The sequence below is a fragment of the Sardina pilchardus genome, chromosome 22 (genome assembly GCF_963854185.1).
Source record: "Sardina pilchardus chromosome 22, fSarPil1.1, whole genome shotgun sequence".
Lineage (NCBI taxonomy): Eukaryota > Metazoa > Chordata > Actinopteri > Clupeiformes > Clupeidae > Sardina > Sardina pilchardus.
Genome location: NC_085015.1, coordinates 14,650,805 through 14,677,662, shown reverse-complemented (window position 1 = coordinate 14,677,662; position 26,858 = coordinate 14,650,805). Strand labels below are relative to the sequence as shown.

General features: G+C 45.7%; 2 protein-coding genes across 5 annotated transcripts in view; one reads left to right on the top strand and one right to left on the bottom strand.

Moving 5' to 3' along the window:
• The window catches only part of si:ch211-152f22.4 (E3 SUMO-protein ligase ZBED1), a 119,207-nt gene extending 106,933 nt beyond the window's left edge, over positions 1-12,274 (top strand). Inside the window, exons 1-3 of one of the 2 annotated variants that reach the window (XM_062526594.1) lie at positions 9,536-9,563; positions 10,379-10,489; positions 10,760-12,274. In XM_062526594.1, the coding sequence (XP_062382578.1) occupies positions 9,551-9,563; positions 10,379-10,489; positions 10,760-12,255 (1,620 nt within the window). In that variant the 5' untranslated portion in view covers positions 9,536-9,550 and the 3' untranslated portion in view covers positions 12,256-12,274. Of the gene's footprint in view, positions 1-9,535; positions 9,564-10,378; positions 10,490-10,759 lie in introns of those variants that run through there. The other variant, XM_062526595.1, reaches the window with a different exon arrangement.
• A 6,174-nt stretch (positions 12,275-18,448) lies between these two features.
• Positions 18,449-26,858, bottom strand: part of cdc42ep4b (CDC42 effector protein (Rho GTPase binding) 4b) — a 28,094-nt gene continuing 19,684 nt past the window's right edge. For all 3 annotated transcript variants that reach the window (XM_062526073.1, XM_062526075.1, XM_062526074.1), the window contains exon 2: positions 18,449-23,955. In XM_062526073.1, coding sequence (XP_062382057.1) covers positions 22,350-23,618 — 1,269 coding nt within the window. In that variant the 5' untranslated portion in view covers positions 23,619-23,955 and the 3' untranslated portion in view covers positions 18,449-22,349. The remainder of the gene's footprint in view (positions 23,956-26,858) is intronic.

Below are 26,858 nucleotides of genomic sequence, written 5' to 3'. Positions count from 1 at the left end.
ATGTATGTGCGTGTGTCTGTGCTTGTGTGTGCGTGTCTGTGCTTCTCTCTGTGTGTGTGTGTGGGCGCCTGCATGTGTGTGCATGTAGCTTTGTATGTGTGTGTGCATGCATATGCGAAATGTAGTCACTAAATGTACACATATATTAATTTACTGTATGGTCCCCCATGAACCAAATATCACACTTGGCTAGGCATACATTCAGAGGGTGTTATAATGATCCTACGCTTCATATTTCGTTCAGTTTTGACCATGTCAGCCAGTACCATGAAATGATGACGCCCCTGTTGCGTTTTGTGTCCACTCTGGTGACTACAGTGCTCCGCTCCTATAGTCACAGTTAAGATCACTACTCCGGGTGTGTGCGTATAAACCTTTTAGATTTTCAGTGAATCCCTCACTTTCTAAAAAGGTCTGTGTGTGTATACTATCTATAGCTTTTTTTTTCTTCCCTTTTCAACTTTGTGAGGCGACTGCTCTGCGAAAAAGGGGAAGTCATTTTCAGTGTTGTGTCTTTTGCAAAGGCCCCTTTTCAACGGGTTTAGGATGCACGAAAGGACTGATACAAGGGAGAGGCTCTCTCCCTTTATGAATCAAAATCCTTAATCAGGAGTTCAGGGTCAACAAGTAGATATTTCATAGGAGGCTCTCCATATATCTATTTCATGTTAACCCTATTACCTGCAATCGTGCTTGTAATTATGTGATTCTCTTCTTATAGGAGGACTTGGCCATATACTGCATAAACTAATCTGTGACAATGATTTCTAAAAGTCCTCTGTAGGCGTGCGCCTCTTGCGAGAAGTTCAGCATTCTCGTTGACACAGGGGAGGCAAAAGAAAACTCGAAGAAGGACTCTGCTGCCTTTTAGCAGAATCCCTAACCAAGGGTTAGGGTTCTGACTTTATTGACTAAAAAAAATATCTTCTTGCTCTCAGTCGGCGAAGTCCAGAATAGGTGATGGAGAGCGCTGTGTGTGTCTTTTTTTTAAACCCCGTTTACGGGGCCCTTTTATATTTGCCCATCTGAACCTGAATCTATCACTTGTATCGGTCAGCTGTTTTTCTATCTCTTGTCCCTCTTTCTGTGGCTTCGCTCAACTCTTCACACTTAAAATTCAGACACAGCACACAGATGTTACCTACGTGGCTCTACACTGGAACTGCTAAACTTAAAACTCTAACACAGCACTCGAATGTGGCCCATATATGGCCCTAAGCAGGAACTACTAAACACAGCATTACTCTATAAGCTTGACTAAAACACTTTGAGCTTAACAATTATTCCTTAAAGGATTAAGCAAAAACACATTCTAAAGCTAAACAAAACCACACTTTAAGCTTTTAGTAAAAACACACTTCTAGTCTAAGTAAATATTCTTTTCACACCAGTTATCTATCATTGCTGCATTTGCACATTTTTATTTGGTTTAGAGCAAGCTGGAATCAAGCAGTTATATTAGACTTCTATCTAGTGAACTATCTTATGCAATCTTTTGCGTTTTCCACGGTTCACATTTTCTGCCACTTTCTACACCCCTTAAGAGTAACACACAAAAAAATGTGGTTCCCCTAGGCCCTACGGTTCTAGAGATATTCACAGACAGCTGTGTCCGCTCTACCCTCCTTTCGGGGGGTCCAGTCCAGCTGGGGGCCACGTATCAAACCGCCACCGCTTTTGCTGCGCAGCGGTGTAAAAATAAAATGTCAATAAAATGTCATAATAAAAATGTGCCAATGGAGCAATACTAGATCATACTAGTGTTGAACTAGTTTAGATAATATGCGCTTTAAATAGTTCAAGCTAACAGAGAGAAGAAGAAAAAACTATGGCTGTCTCAAACCGCCTACTTGCACACTTTAAATACTTAGTTTAGATAATAGTGTAGATATTGGGACCACACTAACCATTGAAAAGTGGTCACAACACAAGAAAGCGCTCAGTGCACACTAGCTGTGTGCTGACGGAGGTGCGAGGTTTGAGGTTAGTCTTCAGCAACAGAGAAACATGCCGTCGTGACAGGATGCACATCCTGCCTGCACGAGTATAAAGAACACACACACACACACACACACACACACACACACACACACACACACACACACACACACACGAGTGTAAAGAACACACACACACACACTCAAGATCTCTCTGGTACTCTGTGACACAGGCTCTCCCTCTCCTTCTCGTTCGAGAGACGTTGCTGGCTTGAGCTTAAACGCGTTTTAGGTAGTACGTCTAATTCTAGAGGAAAAAAACTTATTTTGCTTGCAAGAAACATAGACAGGCATTAGTGGCATCTACTTTTTTTGTAACCACTTGTGCACAATAAAGACAAAAGTCCAACCATTATTTAGGGCTCGTTAAAAGGACATCCAAAGTTCTTTTTTGTGTCTCATTGCCTGCCGTGTCATTGAGGATTTCAAACTCCTTGCAACAGAGGGGTCAGCCTACAGAGGGGTCAGCCTACAGAGGTGACCGTCGTCGGAGCCCAGGTAGGTTGTCCGTTTGAGGGCGTAGAACAGAGCAAGATGGATCACTGGCCGGAGAATACGTTGGACTTTTTGAAGTACATTCTAACGCTCCATGGGCGCCATTTTGGTAAGCCGAAAAGTAATAAATCGTGCCTTTCACACGGCCAGATCATTACCGAGTAACAAAACAAAACAAAAAACAGCTGGCAACGGCAAAAACAGCTGTTGAGGTGGGTTTATATGATTGGAACTGTGTCAGAAATGTTGCTGAGCTTACCAAAATGGCGCCCTGTACCGTAATTCATTCTTTTGACGCAACTGATCCATCTTGCTCTGTTCTAGCATCTTTGGTGTAGACCACAGGTGGGTAAACCACAACCCACCGTGCACTTTAATCAGGCCTGCCGAGCAGTTAAGATGGTCATCATATAGGCTGCTCGCCATTTTTTCCTGCAATAGACGACATTATGGTTAGCTTTAATGCAAACTGCTTTTCTTCTTAGAGAACGTTTACAATGTCAATGTCAACACAGCAGGATGGTTCTTTGTGGGTCTTCTCCCAGCAGACCTAACTCGAACGTTTCTCTGTGAAACCATATTTGAATTTGGCAATTCTCTTAAAGGGACAGTGCACCATTTATAATTCAAGTTAAACAGCATCAAATTAGCAGAAGTTCCTATGAAATTCATATTTGAAAACAAAATGACTGTCATTATTATCATTTAAACTATATCATTTATTTATTTATTTTTTTGGGGGGGGGGGGTCATCAAAACCAGAAAGTGTAGTGATCTCAGCTATACAGCTGTGTATAAAGGAAAGAGAACCCTGTACACTAGAGCTGACACAAAAAAAAACAGCAGTTCTCGGTTAACAGACAATTCTCTGCAAACAGGGCATTAGGCTCCTTTTAGGTGGAGAGGACAGTGAGTTGATTGACAACTCAGACCCTGATGAAGAAGCAGACTGTGAACAAGAGAGAGCATTCAATATGCAGACAGTGTGAGAGGCCATAGCCCGCCACCAAACCCCAGAGGGAAGGAGGCAGTGGCATCGACCAACGCACACCTCTCAACCAACATGAAACTGCAGGTACATCCTGGGAGCATGTCGGACCCAGGGTGCCTCTCATGTAGCGTTTATACGTCCTCCCTCGCTCCTCGGGCCTCGATCCTCACTGCTCTACATAAAGAATGAGGGGGGGGGGGGACAATGGGATAGTCTATCCAGTGTTAGTTATAGATCAGTGGGAACGCCCCTCGAGGATCGAGCATCGAGGATCGAGGAGGCATGTTGAGAGGCACACCTAGACTTCAGTACAGACCGAGGCACCTTCGCTCCAAACAGAAAACAGTGTCCAATGTCCTTAACTCAGGTCAGTTATAAATAGCAAGGCATGAGTAGTCAGTCCTCATTTCACTCACAACCGAAAAACATAAATTAGATAGATAGATAGATAGATAGATAGATAGATAGATAGATAGATAGATAGATAGATACTTTATTGATCCCCAAGGGGAAATTCAAGAATTATGAATTATTATTATTATTATTATTATTATTATTATTATTAAATTATGACGTTTTATTAATTTTTTTCAATGCATAGACTCTTTTTCTAGTCCAATTTCATGTGGATTAACCAATAACCATCCATGGGAATGTAGTGGAAACAAATCGACCTATTCAGGTCTGCACTGATTGACTGATTTTGAGATGATAAGCTGACAACTTGTTTTGTCTATCTGAACAGCAATGGCGAGAAACTCAGGAGGCTGTCCTCTCTTCTGCGCTGGCAGCAATCTCAGAGGCGCGACCCGTGCTAACGTTGGTAGATCAAGGGGAACAGCAAGGAGACGTGCAGGCTTTGTCTCGCGCACCCGAGGTTATCCGAGACGACGAGGGAGCATTCAACAACCCTGGGCTGAGAATACACACACCGTCACTTGCTGCACACATTTGACTAATGCCTACGGTTCAGACCGAGAGGATTACATCAGGGAGGACTTCTGGGGAAACCGCGTCGACGTCGCAGAGCTCGATGGCTGGACAACAGACACCGGATTCGCCACGCAGGGAAACTGGCCAGGATATGAACGTACCACGCCGTACTTCAACAGCTGTTCACCTGCCGATGGAAATCCATTTCAAATCCAAGGTGAGATGAAAGAGTTAATCAATTCAAATGAACGGAGACTGAATTCCTGTCTGCTGGCTGCACAAAAATGGCCCCTTGGGGACAATAAAGTTACCTTGACCTTGATCATCTTGGGTGCAGGATGAACTGGGCAGCCAAAGCTGGGACTCTGCTCATTAGGACAGAGCAGACTCTGAATGATGGCGGGGCGGGGGGGGAGTAAAGTTGCTGATGGAGCAAATGGGTGGTTGTTTCCAAGTGGTCCTTATCATGAGTGTGTTCTGTGGTATAGCGGTCCTTTGTGTATCTCCTGCTAGTACCTGTATGTTCGGACATGGGTCGGCAACAGGCTGCACAGTTGGCCCACCATCAATATCATTTGGCCCACCAGATTATTCTATTTTTTTTAATCATTTTTATTTGACAGTATCAATTTACAAATAATTTATTCACCAATCAGGCCGTGGGTGCTTAAACAAATAAGAGAAAGAAACACCAGAATGGACTATGATCCGGTCCTATGGTCCCTATTTTATATATTTTATACTATATAAAATAGGCTTTTATCACACAGGCATAACACACACACACACACACACACACACACACACACACACACACACACACACACACACACTCACATTTAACTGTAGAAGCTGGTCTATCATGGAAATGTTACAAAGAGCACTAATATAAGCAGCAATACTGAGATAATCACATAGGCCTTCTCTCATTTGACAACATTCACAGAATCACAATAGGTCACAAACCAGATGAAGAGTCTGATTGGCAGATCTGGCTAAAATGTGTCACAATCAGTGCCTGAAGTGGGCCGGAACGCAGCGGAACGCAGTTCCGGAACTTCTGTATTTTCGTCTTTTGGGTTCCGCCACTTTTTTCTGCGTTCCGGTACTTACTGAACTGATCCGACGCAGCGACAGTGGCCCACTAATAGACAATATCACAAGACTGATAAAACACTACATTACCCACGAGCCACGACAGTGCCCTATCACAGTGTTTCTCAATCTATGGGTCACGGACCGGTACCTGGCCGCGGGAAGATTACTACCATCGGGCCGCCGGCCGAACCTCTCTGAGACGCACCATGCGGCCGCGGCCGAACCCATTCTTCTCAGTCATATTGCTGCGCGAGATTGTCGCACAGAATTAACAGGCATATCATATGAAACTGCAGAACCTGACCTTTCCAACGGCACTAGCCGCTAGTTTCTATGATGAACGGTTCGCGAGATAATTAGCGTTGAAAATTACAGTTACAGACAAAAAATAATGTCACTTTCAGTTTTGCGTCATACTCATTCTTCTCTGTGAAATAGCTCACGATTTCGAAACTGCCCTATGGCAAACTACATGTCAAAATAAACAGGAGATCCTACTGATTCCAATGGAGTAGGCTATAGAATGTCTCTGTATATCCTTTTTTGAAATCACATCAAATTTCTGCATTTTTCTTATACCTCCCCATTTCCCCCACTTCAAAAGAATTTATTTTTCAAATCAGAAGTTGTATTCAAACACCTGTTTGTCATAGCGATGGCAGATGCTTGATATGCCATTTCAGAACCCAAAATAGTAATAGAAAGAACACTTACAGTCACACTCTTTTGTTCTGACTTTTTACCTTGAATCTCTGTTCTTGGCCAGATGTTATTGTTAATTAAATCAACGTAACAAGGCTACAGCCTATTTCACAGTTTTCTTCAACTGGGACTTTAGCCCCAGTCTATTGTTAGGCCTAGGCTACAAGAAGGCTATCACACTGGTGTGGTTCATGTTGTTTTACAGTAGGCCTAATGGTTTTTCAGTATTCATTTGTGAATTACAAAAAAGTAGTCTAGGCCTATAGGTTATTGCTTGAAAGTGTTTTTGAACCAACACATCCTAAAGACTTTTTTTCACCGCACAAATGTCGGAAAATTAGAGTTCCTGCACTTATTTTTTCCCACTTCAAGCACTGGTCACAATTGATTTGTCAGCTAAAGAAGTCAGCATGTCACAATGGAATTCTAAGCCACAGCACCCTCTGCCACCATACGGCAGTATTCATTCATATCCATTTAATAAGCAAGATCATACAGTATGTGCCTGACATGAACTATGTGAAATAACATCAGTAGCCTACCATGGATTAGAGTGAGTCAACAACTTCATAAGAACAGGGACCTGAGACACAAAAAAACAAAACACTCAAGAATATTCCAGGATCTGGGGGGTAAAAAAAGGTAAAAAAAAAGGGAGCAACGCAACAGGTGATCTTCATCGAGGTGCTGGCAGAGGTCCCATTTGCAGCAAACTCAGTGGAGTAAGCCATGCCGGACAGTATAGACAGACCGAGAAGATCGACCAGGGACACGAGGTCCAGAGATCTGACCTCACACACCCGCAACCAGCGGAGAAGAAGAGAGAGAAGTCAATCGCCCCGTAGGAACACACGCGCCAGAACCAGGCGAGAAGAACATCCTCCGTCTAAACACATTCAGTCAACTAGACGAGAAGAACATCCTCCGTCTAAACACATTCAGTCAACTAGACGAGAAGAACATCCTCCGTCTAAACACATTCAGTCAACTAGACGAGAAGAACATCCTCCGTCTAAACACATTTCTTCAACTAGACGAGAAGAACATCCTCCGTCTAAACACATTTCTTCAACTAGACGAGAAGAACATCCTCCATCTAAACACATTCAGTCAACCAGACGAGAAGAACATCCTCTGTCGAAACACATTCCGTCCCTGTTCGACACCTTGTCTTTCACTGAAGGAGTACCTAGTCAATCCCGAGGTGAGGATAGGCAGATAAAAAGGGTTGATCATTTCAGCTTTGTTTTCAGAGATGATAATGGTAATTGCATTACATGAGCTCATATCAACATGTCTTCCATTGTAAAAATGACAGTATGTTCTTGAGCAATTTTAAGAGTGTAGGGGTGCTTTGGGCTTACAGAGAAGCAGAGTAATGTTGTAATGTTGAGTAAGTTGTAGAAAGGCTGCCACTGCATTTTGGAGTGCATCATCTAGTGGAGATTCATGCCAAACTGGCAGCAATCCAGAGTTATGCTACCACAGTTTGTGTGTGTGGCAGACAGATATGACTAAAACTGAACAAAACTGTACAAGTGGATGACTGATAGCACAGTTGTACTGTAGGCCCAAGATTAAATGCCAGTCAATCAATGCCAATTAGCAGAACATGGACATGTTGTATTGCCTTCATGTTCAAAGAAATGTCTTAAACAGGCCAATATGTCATAAATAAGACATTGCTAAAGGCTGGGATATTCTTAAATTATGGAGATACATTGTTCCAAAACTCCTCTAAAAGTACTGCAACTTAATCTCCACTGTGGTTCCATTAGAGACCATTCTCCAGCCAGATTGTTCCAGAATAGTGCTTGTGCTTTCAAATATATTTTCACTGAATTATAGGCTACTAGGCCGCACGCCACCTAAGGAAGAGTCTGTTTTGGCTTAATTGAGGCCACTGTGGAATTTAAGATATAAGTAAGTGTGCCACAATGGAATTGTGGAATCAGCAATGGAATTAGTGTGCTAGTCACATTGCTTTAAAAAAAAAAAAATGAGTGATGCCTTCTTTGTCATCATCAAAGAGTAGTGGACCAATATTAATGGCACACTATTAATTTGTTAAATCTGCTATGGAATTAATTGAGACTGACCTGAAGCATGTAGAAAATCATTGGTAACATGGATTAATGTGGGAGTCGACACCATCGTAAGCCCAAGGACCTGAGACACAACAAGACATTAAAAAGTAAAAAAGAAAAAAGCAAATAAAAAATAAAGTAATTCAATATAAGCTAATAACAATTTAAAATCAAACTAAACCTTAAATACACTAAAGCCTTTTATCTAGCAGAAGTAGAGCGGTCATTAGCCTCTTTTGACATTCATCATCCTCATTCAAAAGTGATTTGGTCATTGTATTGACACACGCAAACAGAGATCATGGGTTTTCTGTCCGTTTCCAGTTGATTGATTTACCGGTAGTTATTTTTTGTAAAGCCTACCCTACACTGACAAGATTTGGGAAAGATTCTTGACAGATTGTAGTCTTTTGAGTAAAGCTTGAATGAGCGGCGTTAGTTAAAAGGCTACAAACTATCTCAAATCTTTCTCAAATCTTGTCAGTGTTAACTAATGCCCCTCATTCAAGCTTTACTCAAAAGACTACAGTCTTTCAAGAATCTTTCCAAAATCTTGTCAAAGTCTGTCAGTGTAGGGTAGGTTTCAGTTGAAAATGAAAATATTGCTAGCACCGATGTGCATGGCAGGTGACAGAGTGTCTTGGCACACTCATGTCAGCGACAGAGTGTGCCAACTGAATGCCTTTCATGAGAAATCAATCAAAAGTCCCACCCCTAGTTAATGCTATGACTGATTGGGTAATTAGGCCTAGCACAAATCTGAAGTTGGACATTTCCTCTTGGGTTGGTTAAAAAGGACAAATAATACTACTAATAAAATGTTTTTGTATGTTGGAAAATGGTGAAGCAATGTTCTTGTTCAGGTAGGCCTACTGCAAAAGTCCTGTTACTCTAGCCTGCTGTAAAAAAAATGTACAGTCTGTGATTCATAATTATAATTCATTCAAAAATAATCTTACTACTGAGACAAAAACGTCGCCTTTTGACATGAAATATGTTATAATAGATGTTAAGTTACGCCTGAAGAGAATTTGGGTGTAGTTAGATAACTTGTTTAATTGATAGGCTTATTGATTTGTTCTCACATTCTGATAATGAGGGCCACTCTGGAGATCATAGGCTACGTCAAATGCTGCCCCTCCTTTGTTGATTTGGTTCCACCCCTCAAACGAAAACACACCTGTTTCTGATTCTGCGACACGAATAAAAGACATTGATTAGCTCCAATGGCAAGTCGCGCAGTGCAAATGGCGAGTTCAGGTGGGTTTCTTGAAGATCGATGTTCAGAGGCAGGTGCTGAGGGTGTTCAGCTTTGCGTAGCGCTCTATGATCTTTGCTGCGCACTGATATGTTAGGAGAGAAGTTTAGCAGGGTAGCCTAAGTTCAATTTACTGAGGAATCTGTTAGCTGATGTTGGGGAAACAACCCGTTTATAAGATTTGTCTCGTCTCGTAGTGTAGCCTACCTTTTTTGAAAACAATATTATTTCATTGTATGCTATATTTTCAGCATTGGCTTTTCAATAATCATGACTTTAAAACGACCGACGCGTCAAGCGTTGTCAATCGATTTCGTTTCCATGGTGCATTCGTAAATGAACTTCGCGTGTTTATTCTAAGCGTCACACTCTCTTTGGTTCAGAGCGTGTCCGGTTGTATTTACAAAACGCACACTTACGTCTCAAGATCTTCCTGAAATGGCAAGGGGAAAGCACCGTTTTCTAAACAGTTCATCGTTAGCCTACATTTGATCTTGGTCGAATGGAATGTCGGTCCACGCCTGGCTAGGAGAAGGAAAGCAAAAGTGTTGTGATTGAGCTGTGTGTGGGAACGCAAAAGGGTGATTTGGTAAAGAGATCTGAACTCTCCGATTACATTCTATTTGTCTCACGCACTGTGAGAGGCTGCAGCACTTTCTACATTGCGTCTGACTTTCGTTTTAATAGAAGTGAAACTCCCTGAGCCGGGCAAATGGTAGTTCTAATGAGGGAAGCAATAATAACAACAACAACAATAACTGCTGTTCCATGATTGAAGATACAAATATAAACTGTTAAGTCTGTTTGTTTGAAATAGGCAGGAAGCGATTCCGAATTCGAAAGAGGAGTAGGAAACTTCTCGGCAAGAACATAAAACTACACCTGGCTCAGACACAAGCTATTGCTGTGCCTCAACAAGTCTCTCAAGGTTAGTATTGACAACCTTTTACGACTCTAAAATCACAGAACTTCATCGTCAATGTCCTCAATTAGCCATTTTAACAACTCATTCAGACATTGACAGATAGGAGCGTGAAACAAAATAATATGAACAAACAAATAACACATACTTATAAATATACACATAAGTAATATAGTCCTGAAACCATTTATCATAAAACAGAATAGCATTTTTTTTTCACACTGAGAGAAAATAGATCACAAAGTTCATGGCAGTAACTAGGCCTTTAATCAACAGTGGTATTCCCTTCAGAAGATGAGCATCTGAAGCAAGGCCTGTTAAAAATGCTGGTGACTGACCTGCTGCCCTTTAGCAAGGTGAAAGACGTGGGCTTTCGAGCCTTCTGCCGGGGCCTCAACCCGACCTTTGACCCGCCGTCCTCCGCCCTGTGGGTGCGCACGGAGCTCCAGGGCGTGTACGAGCGCATCAAGGCCGACGTGCGCGACACGCTGCAGTCGGTCCCGGACGTGGCCCTGACCGCCGAGATGTGGACGCACGCCTCGGAGGGCGCCTACCTGACCGTCAGCTGCCACTTCATCGACCGCTACTGGAAGCGGCGCAGCTGCCTGCTGGAGACGGTGCCGCTGGGCGCCGACCGGGGCGCGGCCCGCGTGGTCGAGCAGCTGCTGAAGACGTCCGGCGACTGGGGCGTCGCCGAGAAGGTCAAGGTGGTGGTGTCCAACATGATGAGCAAGGGCAGCATGACGGAGAGCTGCGAGGCCAAAGGCTGGGTGCACGTGCGCTGCTTCGTGTGCACGCTGGACGTGGTGTTCCGCGAGGCGCTCGCCCAGCTGGACGAGACGACGACGACGTGGCGGGTGCCGCAGCTGCTGCGCAAGTGCCGCGCCGTGGTGCGCTTCTTCCAGCAGGACCGCGACGCCCAGCGCCAGCTGCGCGCCAACCAGGAGCAGCTGAACCTGGCGCCGCTGCGGCTCGTCCAGGCCGCCGCCGCCGAGGACACCTGGCTGGACGTGGCCGCCATGCTCCAGCGGCTGTCCGAGCAGCGCGCCGCCATCAACCAGGTGCTCCTGCAGCACGTCAAGGAGGACCTCTGGCTGAACGAGCGCGACATGGAGAAAATCCACGACATCCTGGCCGCCCTGCAGCCCCTGCGGGACACGGCGAACGGCATGGTGAGCGACGGCTACGAGTCGCTCTCCAACATCATCCCGCTCGTCGACAGCCTGCAGAAGTCGATGGCCTGGCTGTCCGAGGGCGGCAATCGGGTGGCCCGGGCGCTGGCGGACGTCTGCGTGAGGCACGTCAGCCACGCGTGGGACCACCGCTGGACGGCCCTGAGCACCGCGATGGACCCGCGCTTCAAGAACATGCTGCTCTTCAGCAGCAGGGCGCAGACGATCGAGCAGAAGCTCCACGCCGAGCTGAGGGCTCTGTGCCCGAGCGCAGGCGCCGGTCCGCCGGGCGTCGTCGGGACGCCGGACGAAGTGGACGCGCTGCTGACGGAGTACAAGAGCACCAGCACGAAGGTCACGGATCAGAACCCGCTCGACTTTTGGAGACTCCCCAGGGGGCTCAAGAAGCTGAGCCACGTCGCGCAGAAGTATCTCACGGTCGTGTCGACGGCTGTCCCCCTACAGAGGGCCTTCAACCCAGAACTTTCCAGGAGGGTGCACCACAGCAGGAGTAACCTGGAGCCCGAGAACGTGAACTTGATGATCTTCCTAAATGGACACTGGTCCATTGAGAACAGTGACTCGCCAGAGTCAGATTAAAGTTTGTTTTCATACCTTTTTTTTTATATGTGGATGGCAGTCAATCATACACGATTCTGTGTTTCTAGCCTTACTGATGGGATAACCTGTGGCACTTGAATATGTATGAAGGTTTGATGTATATTGATATGTATAAATATATCAGAATATATTTTTGATAAAAACTACAATACAATTGTACACATTTTAATGTTAGTTTATTAATGAAACAGAAATGCATATAAGTACCAAATATGAATAAACACTACCACCTAGTGGAAAACCAAAACAACTGTGTTGTAAAAATGCACCTTGAAATAAATGGTACATATGTGGTAAACTAGTGGTACAAGTGTGTTGGTCATTAAACATAACCAAAATCATAGTGACACTATGTATTTAGGCAACCATATTTCAATCTGAAGTTTTAATAAACAATGGCAAACACAGATTTACCAACATATTTAAATATGTATTTAGGCAATCATATTTCAATCTGAAGTGTTAATAAACAATGCCCAACAATGATTTACCAACATTTTTGTAAATAAAAGTCAGCCATTGCTCACTGAAAAATGTAAAGCAGGCAAAGACACATTTGAGTAGGCTTAACATTCTACCTCTGGCTGGCTGTCAATCATTAGCCTCTCCATCATGGAGTTTTTGTTCCGAAATGACCTCACAGTGGATGCCATGGTGACCACTTTAGCTTGACAGCTGAGCTAAATTATTCTAGCTTGGCGGTGCTGTCGAATCAAACAAAGCAGGCTGTCCCATTGACTGGCAGGTGCTGCCTTTATGTAAATATGGTAAGAGTTCACATTAACCAGACGAGAGACAGAATAAACAAATTTACATTACCACTGTGCATTATTTCCTATACCAAAAAAGTGGTGTCACTCTAAAAATGTTAAAATTATAAACTTAGGCAAACTGAAACTTACATTCAAATGATGTCCACTGTTGTCATAAGGCTTCCCAAATTTGGGACTACAATTGAAGAGAATAAATCAAAGCACAGGATAAAGAAAGCCATTGTATGCTATTTGATTACGTGAGATGAGGGTAAAGTTGACACCTTACTGGCTAAACTTGCAGAAGGACCCATATGGGTAGAATCCTATGAAGTAGTTCTGACACAGAACCCCTGGAACATGAATAAGTTCACACCAGGGCCCTGAAGAGAACCAAAATGTAAAGTGAATATTTTCCTGGAAAAATGTGCTGTTAAATAGAAAATAATGTCACATGTATGGTAGGAAAATGGGGGGTGGGGGCACTTCATCTTGTTTAGGCCCACTACATACCTAAATAGCAGAATCCTTCGTAATACCTTGGACATCTCTGATGTCTGTTGCCGGTGACATTTTGTAGAGTCACCTGATCTGAATGACCACAAACAGACTCTGAGCACTCAAGTAGCTGTTAATTTCTTGACTACTTAGATGAACTTATTGAAACTGGGATCCTCTTGATCTTGATCTTGACCTTCTTAGCAAAGCAGAAGTCAAATGTGTTGCAAATGTGTTTACACTTTTCAATTGGTTTAACACATTTTCACATCTTTTTTTCAAAACATTTAACATAGTTCTCGTACAAAGACTATTAACTCAATTGGATTAACTGTGTTGACCAAATGGAAAGCGTTTATTCACAGCTAACATTCCTTGCAAATTCATGATCTTATAAAGTCATTGTGAAACACCTTTTCCCAATTTTTCAATCAGCAATAATTTATCATACCACATAACAATATACTGTATATTCTGCTCTTATAAAGTTACTGCAAATGCACTGCATATTTGTATAAGTATGAAAAACTTTATAAGTCTTGAGTGAAGCCAGCTCCTACCCTTACGAACTTTTATCTTTAAGAGATATCATCTGGTCTGTGTGCTGTTTGCAAGCATGGATCTAAGGCACATTTAGAGAAACTATGCTTTTGCCTTTTTGCTAAAGAAGACCATACAAAAGTTGACAAGTTCAGGTGTTTACTATAGGTCTATTTCAATGAAAATGACAAGTTGTAATTCAATGTATGATATCTGCCTGGTAGGTGCATACTGTAGCTCTTACATCATAGTTACATCTTGGGAATAATGAATAAACGTAATTTGTACTCAATAGGCTACATTTGATCTATCAGGCTCAAACTCCTTTAAAACTATGTTTTGCATTTTGCTGTCCAGGGTGTAATGATTGATTGTAAGAACACAGTGATGTTTTCTTTTGATGCATTTTTTAAATGTTCTGAGACTATGCCCCCCATTTTGAGTTTTTGCTCGAAATTGCACACCAGGCCTACTTACAATGTCCCTGTTCCACATATTTTAACTTATAATCAAATGACCTCTTTAGAAAGCTGGGGCTAAATAGATTAACTGTTGACCCACTAATAGACCCACTAACACCCTGCCCTTTTGGTCACTAATTTTGTCCTGGAAACACATCTGAGGCCCACTACCAGGTTTTACGAATCTGTAACTCAAAGTAGATCACTATAGGATAAAGTATGACTGTTTAGGACCCATATTTGAGTGGGAATACACATGCGTTTTGCTCAGTGTCCATTTGGAGATTCCAAAAAGGACCTTTGGTTACCCAAAACGCATAAAGCTGCAACTTTATTCGGAACACCCGATTGTTTTGCGAGACAAACGTGTCATATGGTCAGAATGCTTCTTTATAGACCGGTGAATTACTTGTTTAGACAATGTGATGTCAGAAATGACACAATATGGAAAAAAACGGAGCATGTCTCGGTCATTGTTAAACACGTAGCCTCATCACCATCTACATGAATATTGGAAGACATAATATTCAACTTACTGTCCAATGCATCACCACGAGTCCCGTTTGATATAGGCTCGTGCTGAAATTGACATCGCCTGCCTCTCCAGCAGCGTCTAGCCGACCAAAACCTACACACCGGAACCGTCCTACTTCCTGCAAAAAAAGCAAACTCATCCGTTTGTGGTTAATGGAATGTTACCAGTATTCTTTGTATCACTGAGTATACTTAATTGGTCAAGCTTCCATCCTAAAATGAATGTGGCTAATTGTAGTTTACCGCGCTTAGCGACGTAGCCCGTTGCTCATCATCCAACTCCACACAGAAGCTAAACCTGTCAAACCTTCAGCAGTGAAATTACAATGCCAATTGCAATAATCGCAAAGTGCTGCAATTACCAGTTTATGTAGGTTATCATTAATGACAGTTATATATGTGCAGAAAGTCACAAACGTACAACCTGATTAAGTTCCAGGGGATCAAACGCGACACTTTTGTGTAAAACGATTGCAGTAAATTGCATGGCCACTAGAGGGCATCACTCGTCTTCGAATAACCGAAATAAGTCACATAAACAAAACCCTATTCGTTGACTGTGTTGTTGTAAGTATATATTATGAGTTGTAGTAACGTATACTTTGATTTTACGTTTGTGTGTGTGTGTGTGTGTGTGTGTGTGTCTGTGAGAGAGAGAGAGAGAGAGAGAGAGAGAGAGAGAGAGCATAGGCTGACCTCAGATTGGCATCCAGCCAGAACTCTAGCATACACAGTTAGAGAGAGAGAGAGAGAGAGAGAGAGAGAGAGAGAGAGAGAGAGAGAGAGAGAGAGAGTTGTCATCTTTTACACAACGGATCCATAGGTTGAATGCATCTAAATTACTGGATCATGTAGCCTAGGCTACCTGTCACTTCTTAGCAAGTGGTAGGCCTATTCTCCAACCAGTCATCTCCAGCACGCCAATAATATGGACGGAATGAGACGCAAAAGCATCTGGAAGACAGCTGTGGAAACTTGGATCCCTAAAATGTCAAAACTACATAGTCAGCCTCAAAACCTCACAGAGCAGTTGCGTGCTGGTTAAAATACAATCACAAGGCTGCTTATTCAAGATGAAAACACGGGTCTTGCTATACATCTGGAATGGATGTCTATAGTTTTACTGTTGCCTATACGGAAATATACTGTGATTGCCATGACAGCCCTATTCATCTGTATAAAAAACATCAAAGTGAAAGGACGGTATCAAAATCATTACATAATATATTGACACAAAATATGCGTTGGAGATCTTTTTCTGGATGAGATGTTTTAATTGCTAAAGTAAAAAAAAAAAAAAAAAAAAAGAATCTGTCTGAACATTCCAATAGCAGCTGACTTTGAGAAGCATCTGGTCCACATCTGGAGAGGTGTGAGCTGTTCCCCCAGATCAACGGCAGATCAATACCAAAGCCAGCGCTGGAGTTTCTGATTGGTCACTCTCCCTCTCTCTCCCTCCCTGATTGGTCACTCTCCCTCCCTCTCCCTCTCTGATAGGTCACTCTCCCTCCCTGATTGGTCACTCTCCCTCGTACCCAGATTGCTGCGGTGCATTGGGTACCAGTGACATGTTGGCACTTGGCAGCCTCCCGTTTCCACCCAGGCCCTGGGGAGGGGGGGCATCGGCCAGTACCATCTGTTTTACATTCCACCACGCCACCCCCTTGTACCCCTCGCTATTCATGCCACAACCCCCCTTCTGCCAGGCTTATGCCCCCCCACACACTCTGCACCCACCAATCTGCCACTAACCGCGGTCCATCTGTGATGGTGCATTGCTACGCTGGCAACACAGTCATGTGTTGCTCCTTGCTGACTTTGTCGTCAGTTTTGGCTGAAAACTTTCTCTTTATCAGGTCAACGCAGTTCAGGTTGGTCGGTTGGAGTCTATTCAAAGGGACTGTTCCAGATCTACATTTTCAGCTCTGAAGTAAAAAAAAAAAAAAAAAGAAAAAGAAAAGAAAAAAAGAGAGCGCCCAATTAGCTGGTCTTTATAAATACACATTTAGCACAGAGCAGCAATTATAGCGGACATTTTTTTTTTTTTTGGTTCGCCCTCCACTAGAGCCCCAGGGGTGTGTGAGGTGGTGTGAACACACTGGGCGTGAGCGGAGTAGGTGATCAGAGGCCGGGGCAGACGTTGGCAGTGGGGCAGGCCACTCCGCAGTCTTGGCATCGCTCGCTGTCCGCCGACATGGGCAGCCGTTTTAATGCTTCGCAGACACTCCCAAACACACCAGCTTGTTCACAGCTTTTGGAGGGCACAATATGGGCATTGTGCGGCAAGGCTGGCATCAGCTCTGAGGGAAGCCTTGTTTGTTTGTTTTTGTGTGTCCTCCCCCCTCCCCATCACGCCATGCAGAGGGGGGGGGGGGCAAAAGAAAGCGAGCATGCCAACCCACTTTGTTATGCTTTGTTATCTGAAAGAAAAATAGATATACTGTACATAATACCACAAGGAGTGTTCTCATTGAAGTCTTCATAAGGTACAAGCGATATTCCCATTTCTGTATTTGTAAATCGTTGTTGTAGGAGTAGTTTAAAGGCGGTGTAGTATATCGATGTATGTGGTTTAGTGACACACCTAGGTAAGGCGTAAATCTAATAAAGGAAGACCCACATGGTTTTGTTTAGTACAGTAATTTCCCACATATTAGCCACATTGTGTAAACGCCGCAAGGCAGTGTTTTTATGCAAGTTAAAAGAAACAAAACCATATTAACACCATATCAACTGCTACATTAACTGGATTAACCTCGTAGCTGAAGAAATTTAGCAAAATCAATGTATATGCCGCGGCTAATAGTCGGGAAATTACGGTAAGGATTATGAAGCCATGGAGCTCTGCTATTAGGAGGTTTACCGCTTTCTCGGAGTGAACTCATCCCAGATACAACTGGCACGAGCACATAGTTGGAATACCCTCCTGGCCTACCACTTTGATTATTTTATTTTCTTCACTTCGACCCCAGAGGCTGTTTTCTGAATAAACTCTAAAATGTCGCTTTTAAATTTTGCAAGTCAGTAAATCTAATCTTTTCCGTCTACGGTAATGCCACAGAGACACTCAGGCAACCGCACTAGAGTGAAAACATTTCCGGAAGGCTCTCTCATTAAGCCGTGTGACAGAGATTGATTGTGTGTTTTTTTTTTATTTCTTGGCTGGCTGAATCAAATATTTTTGAAAGAGGGCATTTGTCAACATGCTGGAAAATGGCAGGCTGTTCAACTCAGTGCTAGGGGCTCTTCGTGCAGACAAATTAGTGACAGCCAAGCATGCTCCAACTTGAGGTAAGCATTTTCGCAGCATATGTGTGGTCTCTTATTGCCACAGGCACGAATCAAATCTCAGACAAAACAAAAAATCACAGAACAAAGTTATGCAAAGATTACCAGCATTCTGTTTTATTGAAAAATATAGCAGTTATTCCAAAGTGAACCGAGGGCAGGGTAAATACATATATATAATATTTATTAATATAGAACAGGAGTGAAATGAGTGAAAAGGGGAAAATAACAAAACAGCTCCAAGTCGGCTTGAATAACTGTGGCATTTCCTACACTAACCTAGACACCATGTCTCAAAAGTGTTTTTAATTTCTGCAAAAGAAACACACACACAAGAGAATTTGCTTATAGATACACACAATCCTGATAGCTGGCAGTGACGCCCTTCATTGTATCTCAAGGTCACTGAAGTTTAAAAATAAAAAACAGACAAATATTTACTTTCTCGTAGCTATCGATGGCACTTGTTGCTGCGTTAAGCTAGTAAATTCTGGAGTGTTCTCACACACACTGAGGCCTTCTAAGAATCCACTGTGTGTTCTAAAGTGGAAGCATAAACACTCTCCAGCTGTATAAAGAAAGCAATGTCACAGAATCTTCCAGATTTCTCCAGAACCTGACCAGTCTCCTACGCACTGCTTAGCATACAGGTGGGAGTGGATGTCACGTATTGCAGAAGCACTGCCTCCATATGTTTGGAGACTTTTCAGAAACGGATACCATTAATGTGTTTCAATGGAACATATCAACATTAACACACACACACACACACACACACACACACACACACACACACACACACACACACACACACACACACACACACACACACACACACACACACACACACACACACACACACACACACACACACACACACACACACACCACAGTTTTTGGCCTTCCTGGCTAGTTAACTGATATCACCACAGGGTTTATCATAAACCTAAATGAACCACTGCCTGAACATAAAGTAGTTCAAACAATTCCGCACAGAACTTGGCACGTTTGCTCTCTTAACAGTTTCAGTCTCCGTAATAAACTCCAGCATTTCTACTTCTCCGCTATCCCTCGCTTTCACATCGTCATTCACATCTCGCTGACAAAAGCTTCCTGATTTAGCGACGATGACAGGACACCAGACCAAACATCTCCGGACGGGACAATTCAAGCCCATTCCACCAGCATAATGGAGGTACACGGCCACAGGGAACAGGTGATGGAACCTCAACGCCTCCACACAGAAGCTCCTCTTGAGCTGAGATTCAGCAGAAATGAGCAAAGAGGGGTTTTTCACCAACACCATTAGAAACTTTAGAATTCTTATGTAACTCAGGGACATTCCAGTTCCACATTCCAGTTCTTGAAAAAGAATTTTGGAGCGTTCTAATGTTATGGTTTCACCAAATTCAACTCAGCGGCTCATGCCCACTGACTGCGGCCTTCAGGTCAGACCTCACAACTTGGTTCCACTCTCAGGAGAGCTGTCGCCTCCGCACCGGATCAGAGCCACGTCAGGGCCAGATCTGGACCAGGTCAGTCACTCATTGCGCAACCACCTTGTTCCCTTGGCATCCTCCCTCCCCTGTCTCACTCTAAGTCTCTCTACACACCTACAGGTTTCCAATACACCGATTTAAACAATACACACAGATGTGAATGTGCAGTACATGTAAACACACACATACACACACCTCTCCTGCACACACAAGACATCTGGTAATAATCCACACTTCCGATTCCTAGTCAATCTAGCAGGATCTATTTTGAAAGGCCACTTGTTTTACGACCACACCCACGTTGGTGTAAGACTGAGATGGAAGCACACACATGCATACAGACACATAAACACACACACATACACACACACACACACACACACACACACACACACACACACACACACACACACACACACACACACACACACACACACACACACACACACACACACACACACACACACACACACACACACACACACACACACACACACACACACACACACACACACACACACACACACACACACACACACACACACACACACACACACACACACACACACACACACACACACACACACACACACACACACACACACACCACAAGCTTTTTCTGTATAAAAAAATAGCATTTGGAGTGTTTAATGTAGGTTCACACAACTGCAGCATCCTTGTCCATATAGTGTCATGTTGTGTTGTAGTGTCATTCAGGTGGGGTGGTGGTGGTGGTGAGGGGGTTGATTGGCAAATCTCTAGCAAGTCTCTATAGAGCAACAAGGAAATAGATCCCCAAAATCACGTATTTGTCAAAGAACTTTTGCAGTGTCCTGAATTTCCCATGTCCATACACATAAAGAGCTGGAAGTCCTCCATAAGAAAAAACAAACCAAAAAAAAAATGATCAAAATGCTAAGACTGTGTGTGACTGAAGACTTCATTTCCCATGGTGCAATTCTTTAGCAGACCAGAAGTTCATAGGTTAAGAGTTTATGAGTTGAGCTGTTCCAGGTCCCAGTATAGACTAAATTATTGTATTAATGATATGTAGATGAACATACGACACAAGTAGGAATCCTCAAGTGAATTTGTAAGACAATAGGGAACAGGCACACACAACACACACACACACACACACACACACACACACACACACACACACACACACACACACACACACACACACACACACACACACACACACACACACACACACACACACACACACACACACACACACGAGTAGCCCAGTGGTGACCTCCATCCACTTTCTCTCCCATTTCCTCCTCCGGTGCCCTGGACTGCCCACACACACACGCCGAGGAAATCCTACTCATGTGATGTGTGTGTGTGTGACATGACCGCCACATAAACTCGCCAGGCTTCTCAGAGGAAGAGTCCAGTGACTTAACTCCTATTTGGGCCGTGTGTGTGTGTGTGTGTGTGTGTGGTTTAATGTGCCTTCCTTTGGCGAGAGCAAGACAACATACTGGTGAGAAGGTGGGAGTGTGAAGCAGAGGATTGTGGGATTGCTTCGGAGGTCCTCCCTCCAATGGAGCCACGGAGGTGTGTTAATGGACTTCCTGGCTGGGCGCCCATCAGCCAATAGAAACAGAGCATAGACCAGAGAGGAGGAGCATAGAAAGGGAACCATTATGGGATGGCCTCTATGAGGTGTTAATCCTCATAAAGCCACGAGGGAGTTGGCAGGTGTCAACGGCTGTTTGCTGTGGTTTGGCCAGGATCCCATTGGCCAGGAGGGAGACCATAGAGATGAGGAGTTGTGGAGAGAGGGGGATTGTGGGATTGCGGGGGGTGATAATGTCTATGGTGAGCTCCATAGGGGTTTCTGCAATCACTCCAGTCAGAGTCAGTGATCAACACTGAAGGTCAATGAGGAAATGGAGGAAAAAGAAAAGAAAGGAAAAGAAAAAAAGAACCTCAAAAGGAGTGGACATTACTGTGTCCATTTAAAGTGGATTAACATTACAGCTACATCATCTATTTTTCTCAGCCTGCTTTCTCTCCTACGGAGACACATGCAAACAGAACAGTCACACATTTGCACAAGGAAATAAGCACAAACACTCATGCCCACACACATGTGCAAACACACATGCCCACACACACATGTGCAAACACACATGCCCACACACACACACAGAGTTCCAGTCCTGGCTGCAGTGATGACGGTAAGACACAAGAGTTGAATAAGCAGGTTGGTAGCGTTTATAATCCACACACGGTGGTTGAACGGGAAGTGTGTTGAGTCTCTTGTGTCCAGTCGAGTGTGACGTTTCTGTCGGACACAGCAGCAGCAGATCCCTCAGTCCCAGCACGTCCATGTCCAGACCAGTCGTCTTCCTTTTCACCTCCATCACCCCCCCCCCTCTCTCTCTCTCTCCATTCCTCTCAAACACATCCCTTTCCTTCCCCCCCACACACACACACACACCCACACACACACCCACACACACACACACACACGCCTCCTGCGTTTACACTCGGATTTCGTCCTCGTCCTCTTCGTCGTCCATGAAGGAGAAGTCCCGGTCCTCCTCGTCGCGTGTCCGTCCCGGCGAGCTGTAGCGGGCGCTGTCGCCGTCCGTCTCGCTCTGGTTGCCGTGCCGGTGGCTGCTGTGGTGGTGGTACTGGCCGCCGTGCGCCGACATCTTGTCCTCCTGGACCGTGGAGCCGGAGCTGGACACCGAGCAGCTGTCCGTGTGGTGGAGGTGGTTGGAGGGTCGGGTCACTCCGGCGATGTTGTTGTTGTTGTTGCGGAGCTCGGGGGTGTAGGGGGCGGTCGAGGTGGACCGAGGGGGCCTGGAGGGGGGCGGGGGGGACGGGGCGTCGTCGTCGTCGTCGTCGTCGTTGTCACGGTCGCCGTTGTCGTGGTCGCCGCTGTCCTCGGGGGGGCTGAGGGGGGACGAGGGGCGGCCCTCCTCGTAGCCGAGGTCGTCCTCCTCCCAGCCGGGCTTGTCCATCACGCTGAGGATGTCGCCCAGCATGGACGGGCCCAGGTCGATGTGGAAGGACATGATGGACTCGGCGTGCTTCATGCCCCCGAAACCGCCGCCGCCGCGGGGCAGGGACGGCGGGAGGTCGCTCAGCTCGCCGAAACGCCGCTCGCTCTCCAGGAGGTCCGGCTCGTGGGACGCCAGAGTGACCCCTCCTCCTCCGGTGGCCGCCGCGCCGTTGGCCGGCTTCCAGCCGTCCACCGCGTCTCCGTCGGCGCCGATCTTCTTCAGCGGGCTGGACGAGGCGCTCTTGGACATCGCGACGCCGCCGCCGGCCTCGTTCAGGTACGGCATGGAGATGGCCGTCTTGACGTGCGCGGGCGAGCCGCCCCCCCCTCCTCCGGGCGCCATGGAGGCCACCGTGATGGACGACGCCGACGCCGTCTTGTGCTTGTCGGCGCGGTTGACCGACTGCGAGCGCTTGCTGCTGCGGAAGGTCCTGGACAGCAGGCCGGGCTTGTGGACGGGGGAGTCCGGCAGGGGGGGCGGTGGGGGCTGGTGCTGGGGGGGCTGCTGGAGGGTGGAGGAGGCGTGGTGGTGGTGGGGGTGGTACTGGGGGTCAGGGCGGGGGGGCTCGCCCGAGCGGCTGGCCAGGAAGGAGGTGTCGCCGAAGGTGTCGCCGCCGCGGCCCACGTGCATGGTGTGGCGGAAGTCGCCGAGCGGCGCGCTGATCATCTCCGGCGTGAGGTCGGCGCGCGAGCGCCGCTTGGACTGCGACGAGCCGGACACCAGCTGCTTCAGGATCGGCATGGCGACGACGACGACGCGATGCCTCTCACGCGCACGCCCGATAAACACAACACAAACAAACAAACAAAACAAACAAACAAAAACAAAAACAAAAAGCTCTCTCAGGTCAGAGCTCCGGGTCAAACTTCAGCTCCTCTACAGGTCAATCGGTCAGTCTCGGAAGCCCTTTTCTTTTCTGTAGTAGTAGTGGGTCTTCTTGAGGCTTCAGTGCGTATAGTTTGGGGTCAAGATGACAGAGCTGCTAGCTGTCCACAGGTCAGAGCCATGGTACGTCCTCATGAAGAATGACCTTGGGCTTTTGTCTGGGGTTCCAGGGACTGGACTGGCTGAGAGCGACCTAAACAAGAAGAAAAAAAAAAGAGAGAGAGGGAGGGAGAGAAAAAGAGGGAAAATTAATTTATGGATTCACAGTCACGTTGAACTTTAATGCTGTTACCGTCAGCCTTGGCAGGCTAGATGGAAAGGAACAGCTCACGGGCATCCATGCACACACGCACACACACACACACACACACACACACACACACACACACACACACACACACACACACACACACACACGAGTGGTCTGCTGAAGTACTTGAACAGCAGAAGCAGCAGCAATTGGAGTATGAACCGTGCGTGTGTGTGTGTGTGTGTGTGTGTGTGTGTGTGCGTGGCCGTAAAAAAGCCCAGTAACTCCTTTTCCTCTACGGCGGCCCTCGTAGTCGTCTCCGTTTAGGGACGGGACGAGAAATCTCAGAGGATGACTCACACGGCTAAATTTACCCCACTACCCATCTGTCTTCAATCCTCTCCGCAATCAGCTATGGAAACTTCGAAGGCCAGCCATCGAGAAAAAGGAGGAGGGGAGGAAAAAAAGAAGAGAGAAAGAGAGAAAAAAACAAATAATCAAAAGAAAGGAGAGCCATACTGACACATGAACTAGGACTTATGTAATCAGGGAGAGATGAGAGGAGAAGAGGAGGAGGAGGAGGAAGAGGGGGGGAAAGCCTCGTCTCCACTGCTGGAGTTTTGCACACTCTACCGCTCCATACTCATAACACACACACACACACACACACTGGTGGTTTCAGTGCAGCTGGGAATGTGTTTACGCCACAGGTCGATTTCACAGGTTTCATTTAGTTTGGGAGCGCGAGTGATCCTTTATGTAATGAGTAATGCATTATATAATCAGTGATGCATTATGAATGCCTTTTTAGAATCAAATGTGTTCGCGGGGCGCGAGCGAGAGCGAGGCACCGTTAAAAGTTTTAGCGAGCGGAAAAAGCTTCCGTCAGACTGGAAAGGTCTCGCGCAGGCAGCGAGACATTTCAGTGGCGAAAGCCAAACAGGAGTGAATCCATCACAACGTGGACAGACTGGTAGACAAACTGGTAGAGATGACAAAAAGTATTCCAATGGCTTTACACTTTACAAACTACCACACCCAGAACTACTAGTTATTAAACAGCGGGGCAGCCTATACTCGTTGCTCATTGGCCACTGAACAGAGTGGACGGAGTATCGGTCCCTTTTAGGGATCGGAGCGTCCTGTAGGAATCCTACTGGTCACTCAGAGGCCGCGGCTTCCCAGTGGTGGGGCGTCATCGAGCCTCTCAGTGGACACTCCCAGCAGAAGAGCTTTTATCACTTTTTGAGCACTAAAAGCAGCATTTCCAACCCCCCCCCCCCCCTGTCAGAGTGAACACACACTACACACACACACACACACACACACACACACACACACACACAGAGAGAGAACCTGTGTCTACTTGTTACATAACTGACACAGGGTCACAGGGGTGTTGGAAGCTGTGGATTCTCTTGCTGACAAATCAAAAATTAATGGAGATGGAGAGGGGAAGAGAGGGAGAGCGAGGGAGGGAGAGAGAGAGAGAGCAAGCAAAAAAAAGCTGACAGACAAATCACCAGAGAGTACCGAGTCTCCTTAAACAGATCAGCAGCATCTTGCAACATTATCAGTATGATAGTATACATTACACACTCCCAACCCCCAAAACACTTCTATATATTGTATCCTCAGTTTCATTTTTAAGATCTCACACACACAACCCCCACACACAAACATTCTGAATGGCGCACACACACACACACACACACACACACAAACACACACAGAGAGACAGACACCCCCCCAGTGAGTAGATTGGCACCCTCCTCCTCCATTGTGTCCCAGTAAGCCCCCTGTAAGAGCCTCTAAACCCCCTTAAGTCTGTTTTCATTCCGCCGTTAGCCACCAGCAGTCTGTTTCATTTCCTCTCCTCCTTTCTCTCCTTCTCTCGTTGCCCCCTCCATCCATCCCCCCTTTCTTCCTCTCTCTTTTCTTTGTCCACCATCCCTCTGTTCCGGCTGCCTGACACACGGCCTGGTGAGCTGCTGGCGACATGGCATGTGGCTACACAGACGGCATCATGACAGGATCACAGCAGAGGGGCATTGTGTGTGTGTGTGTGTGTGTGTGTGTAAGTGTGTGTGGGCGTAATTTTGTGTATGTAGACCATAATGTGATGAGGTCACAAGAGAGGATCATTTTAGAAGTGGCATCTGTATTTGTGTGTAAGAAGTGTAAGTGTGTGTGTGTGTGTGTGTGTCTGTGTCTGTGTGTCTGTGTCTCTGTGTGGTATGTATGTGGTCTTCTTTGCCCCAGCAGCATCTCCCAGGCCCTTCCATCACCTCCCACCTCCTGCAGAGTCCCTTTGATCTCTGGATCAGCCCTCCAGAGCGATGACCTCATCATCTGGTGACTGCATGACACACACTCTCACACACTTTCACATGGTTAGCAGAGCAGATTGAGGACTGGAGGCACTATGTGTGTGTGTGTGTGTGTGTGTGTGTGTGTGTGTGTGGTATGGGTGAGAAGACCACTGATAACATCTACACACATACACAAGTAGCCCCTTTTCATTCAGCTACGGCTGCTGAGGAGGGACAAAAGACTGCAGGAAGGAAGTCCCAGGAAGGAGTTAAGAAGGAGAAGCGGGACATCACTCTCTGAGCTTTAGACTGAAACACAAAACCTGGTGGCCTAGTTTTGAGCCCCTCTCTCTTTCTCACTGTGTGTGTGTGTGTGTGTGTGTGTGTGTGTGTGCATGTGCATGTGTGTGTATGAGTGTGTGTGTGCACGCGAGAGTGAGTGAGTGAGTTTGTGACATATGACTCTGTAAAAGATAGTGCTTGTGAAAGTGTGTATATGTATGTGTGTGTGTGTGTGTGTGTGTGTGTGTGCGT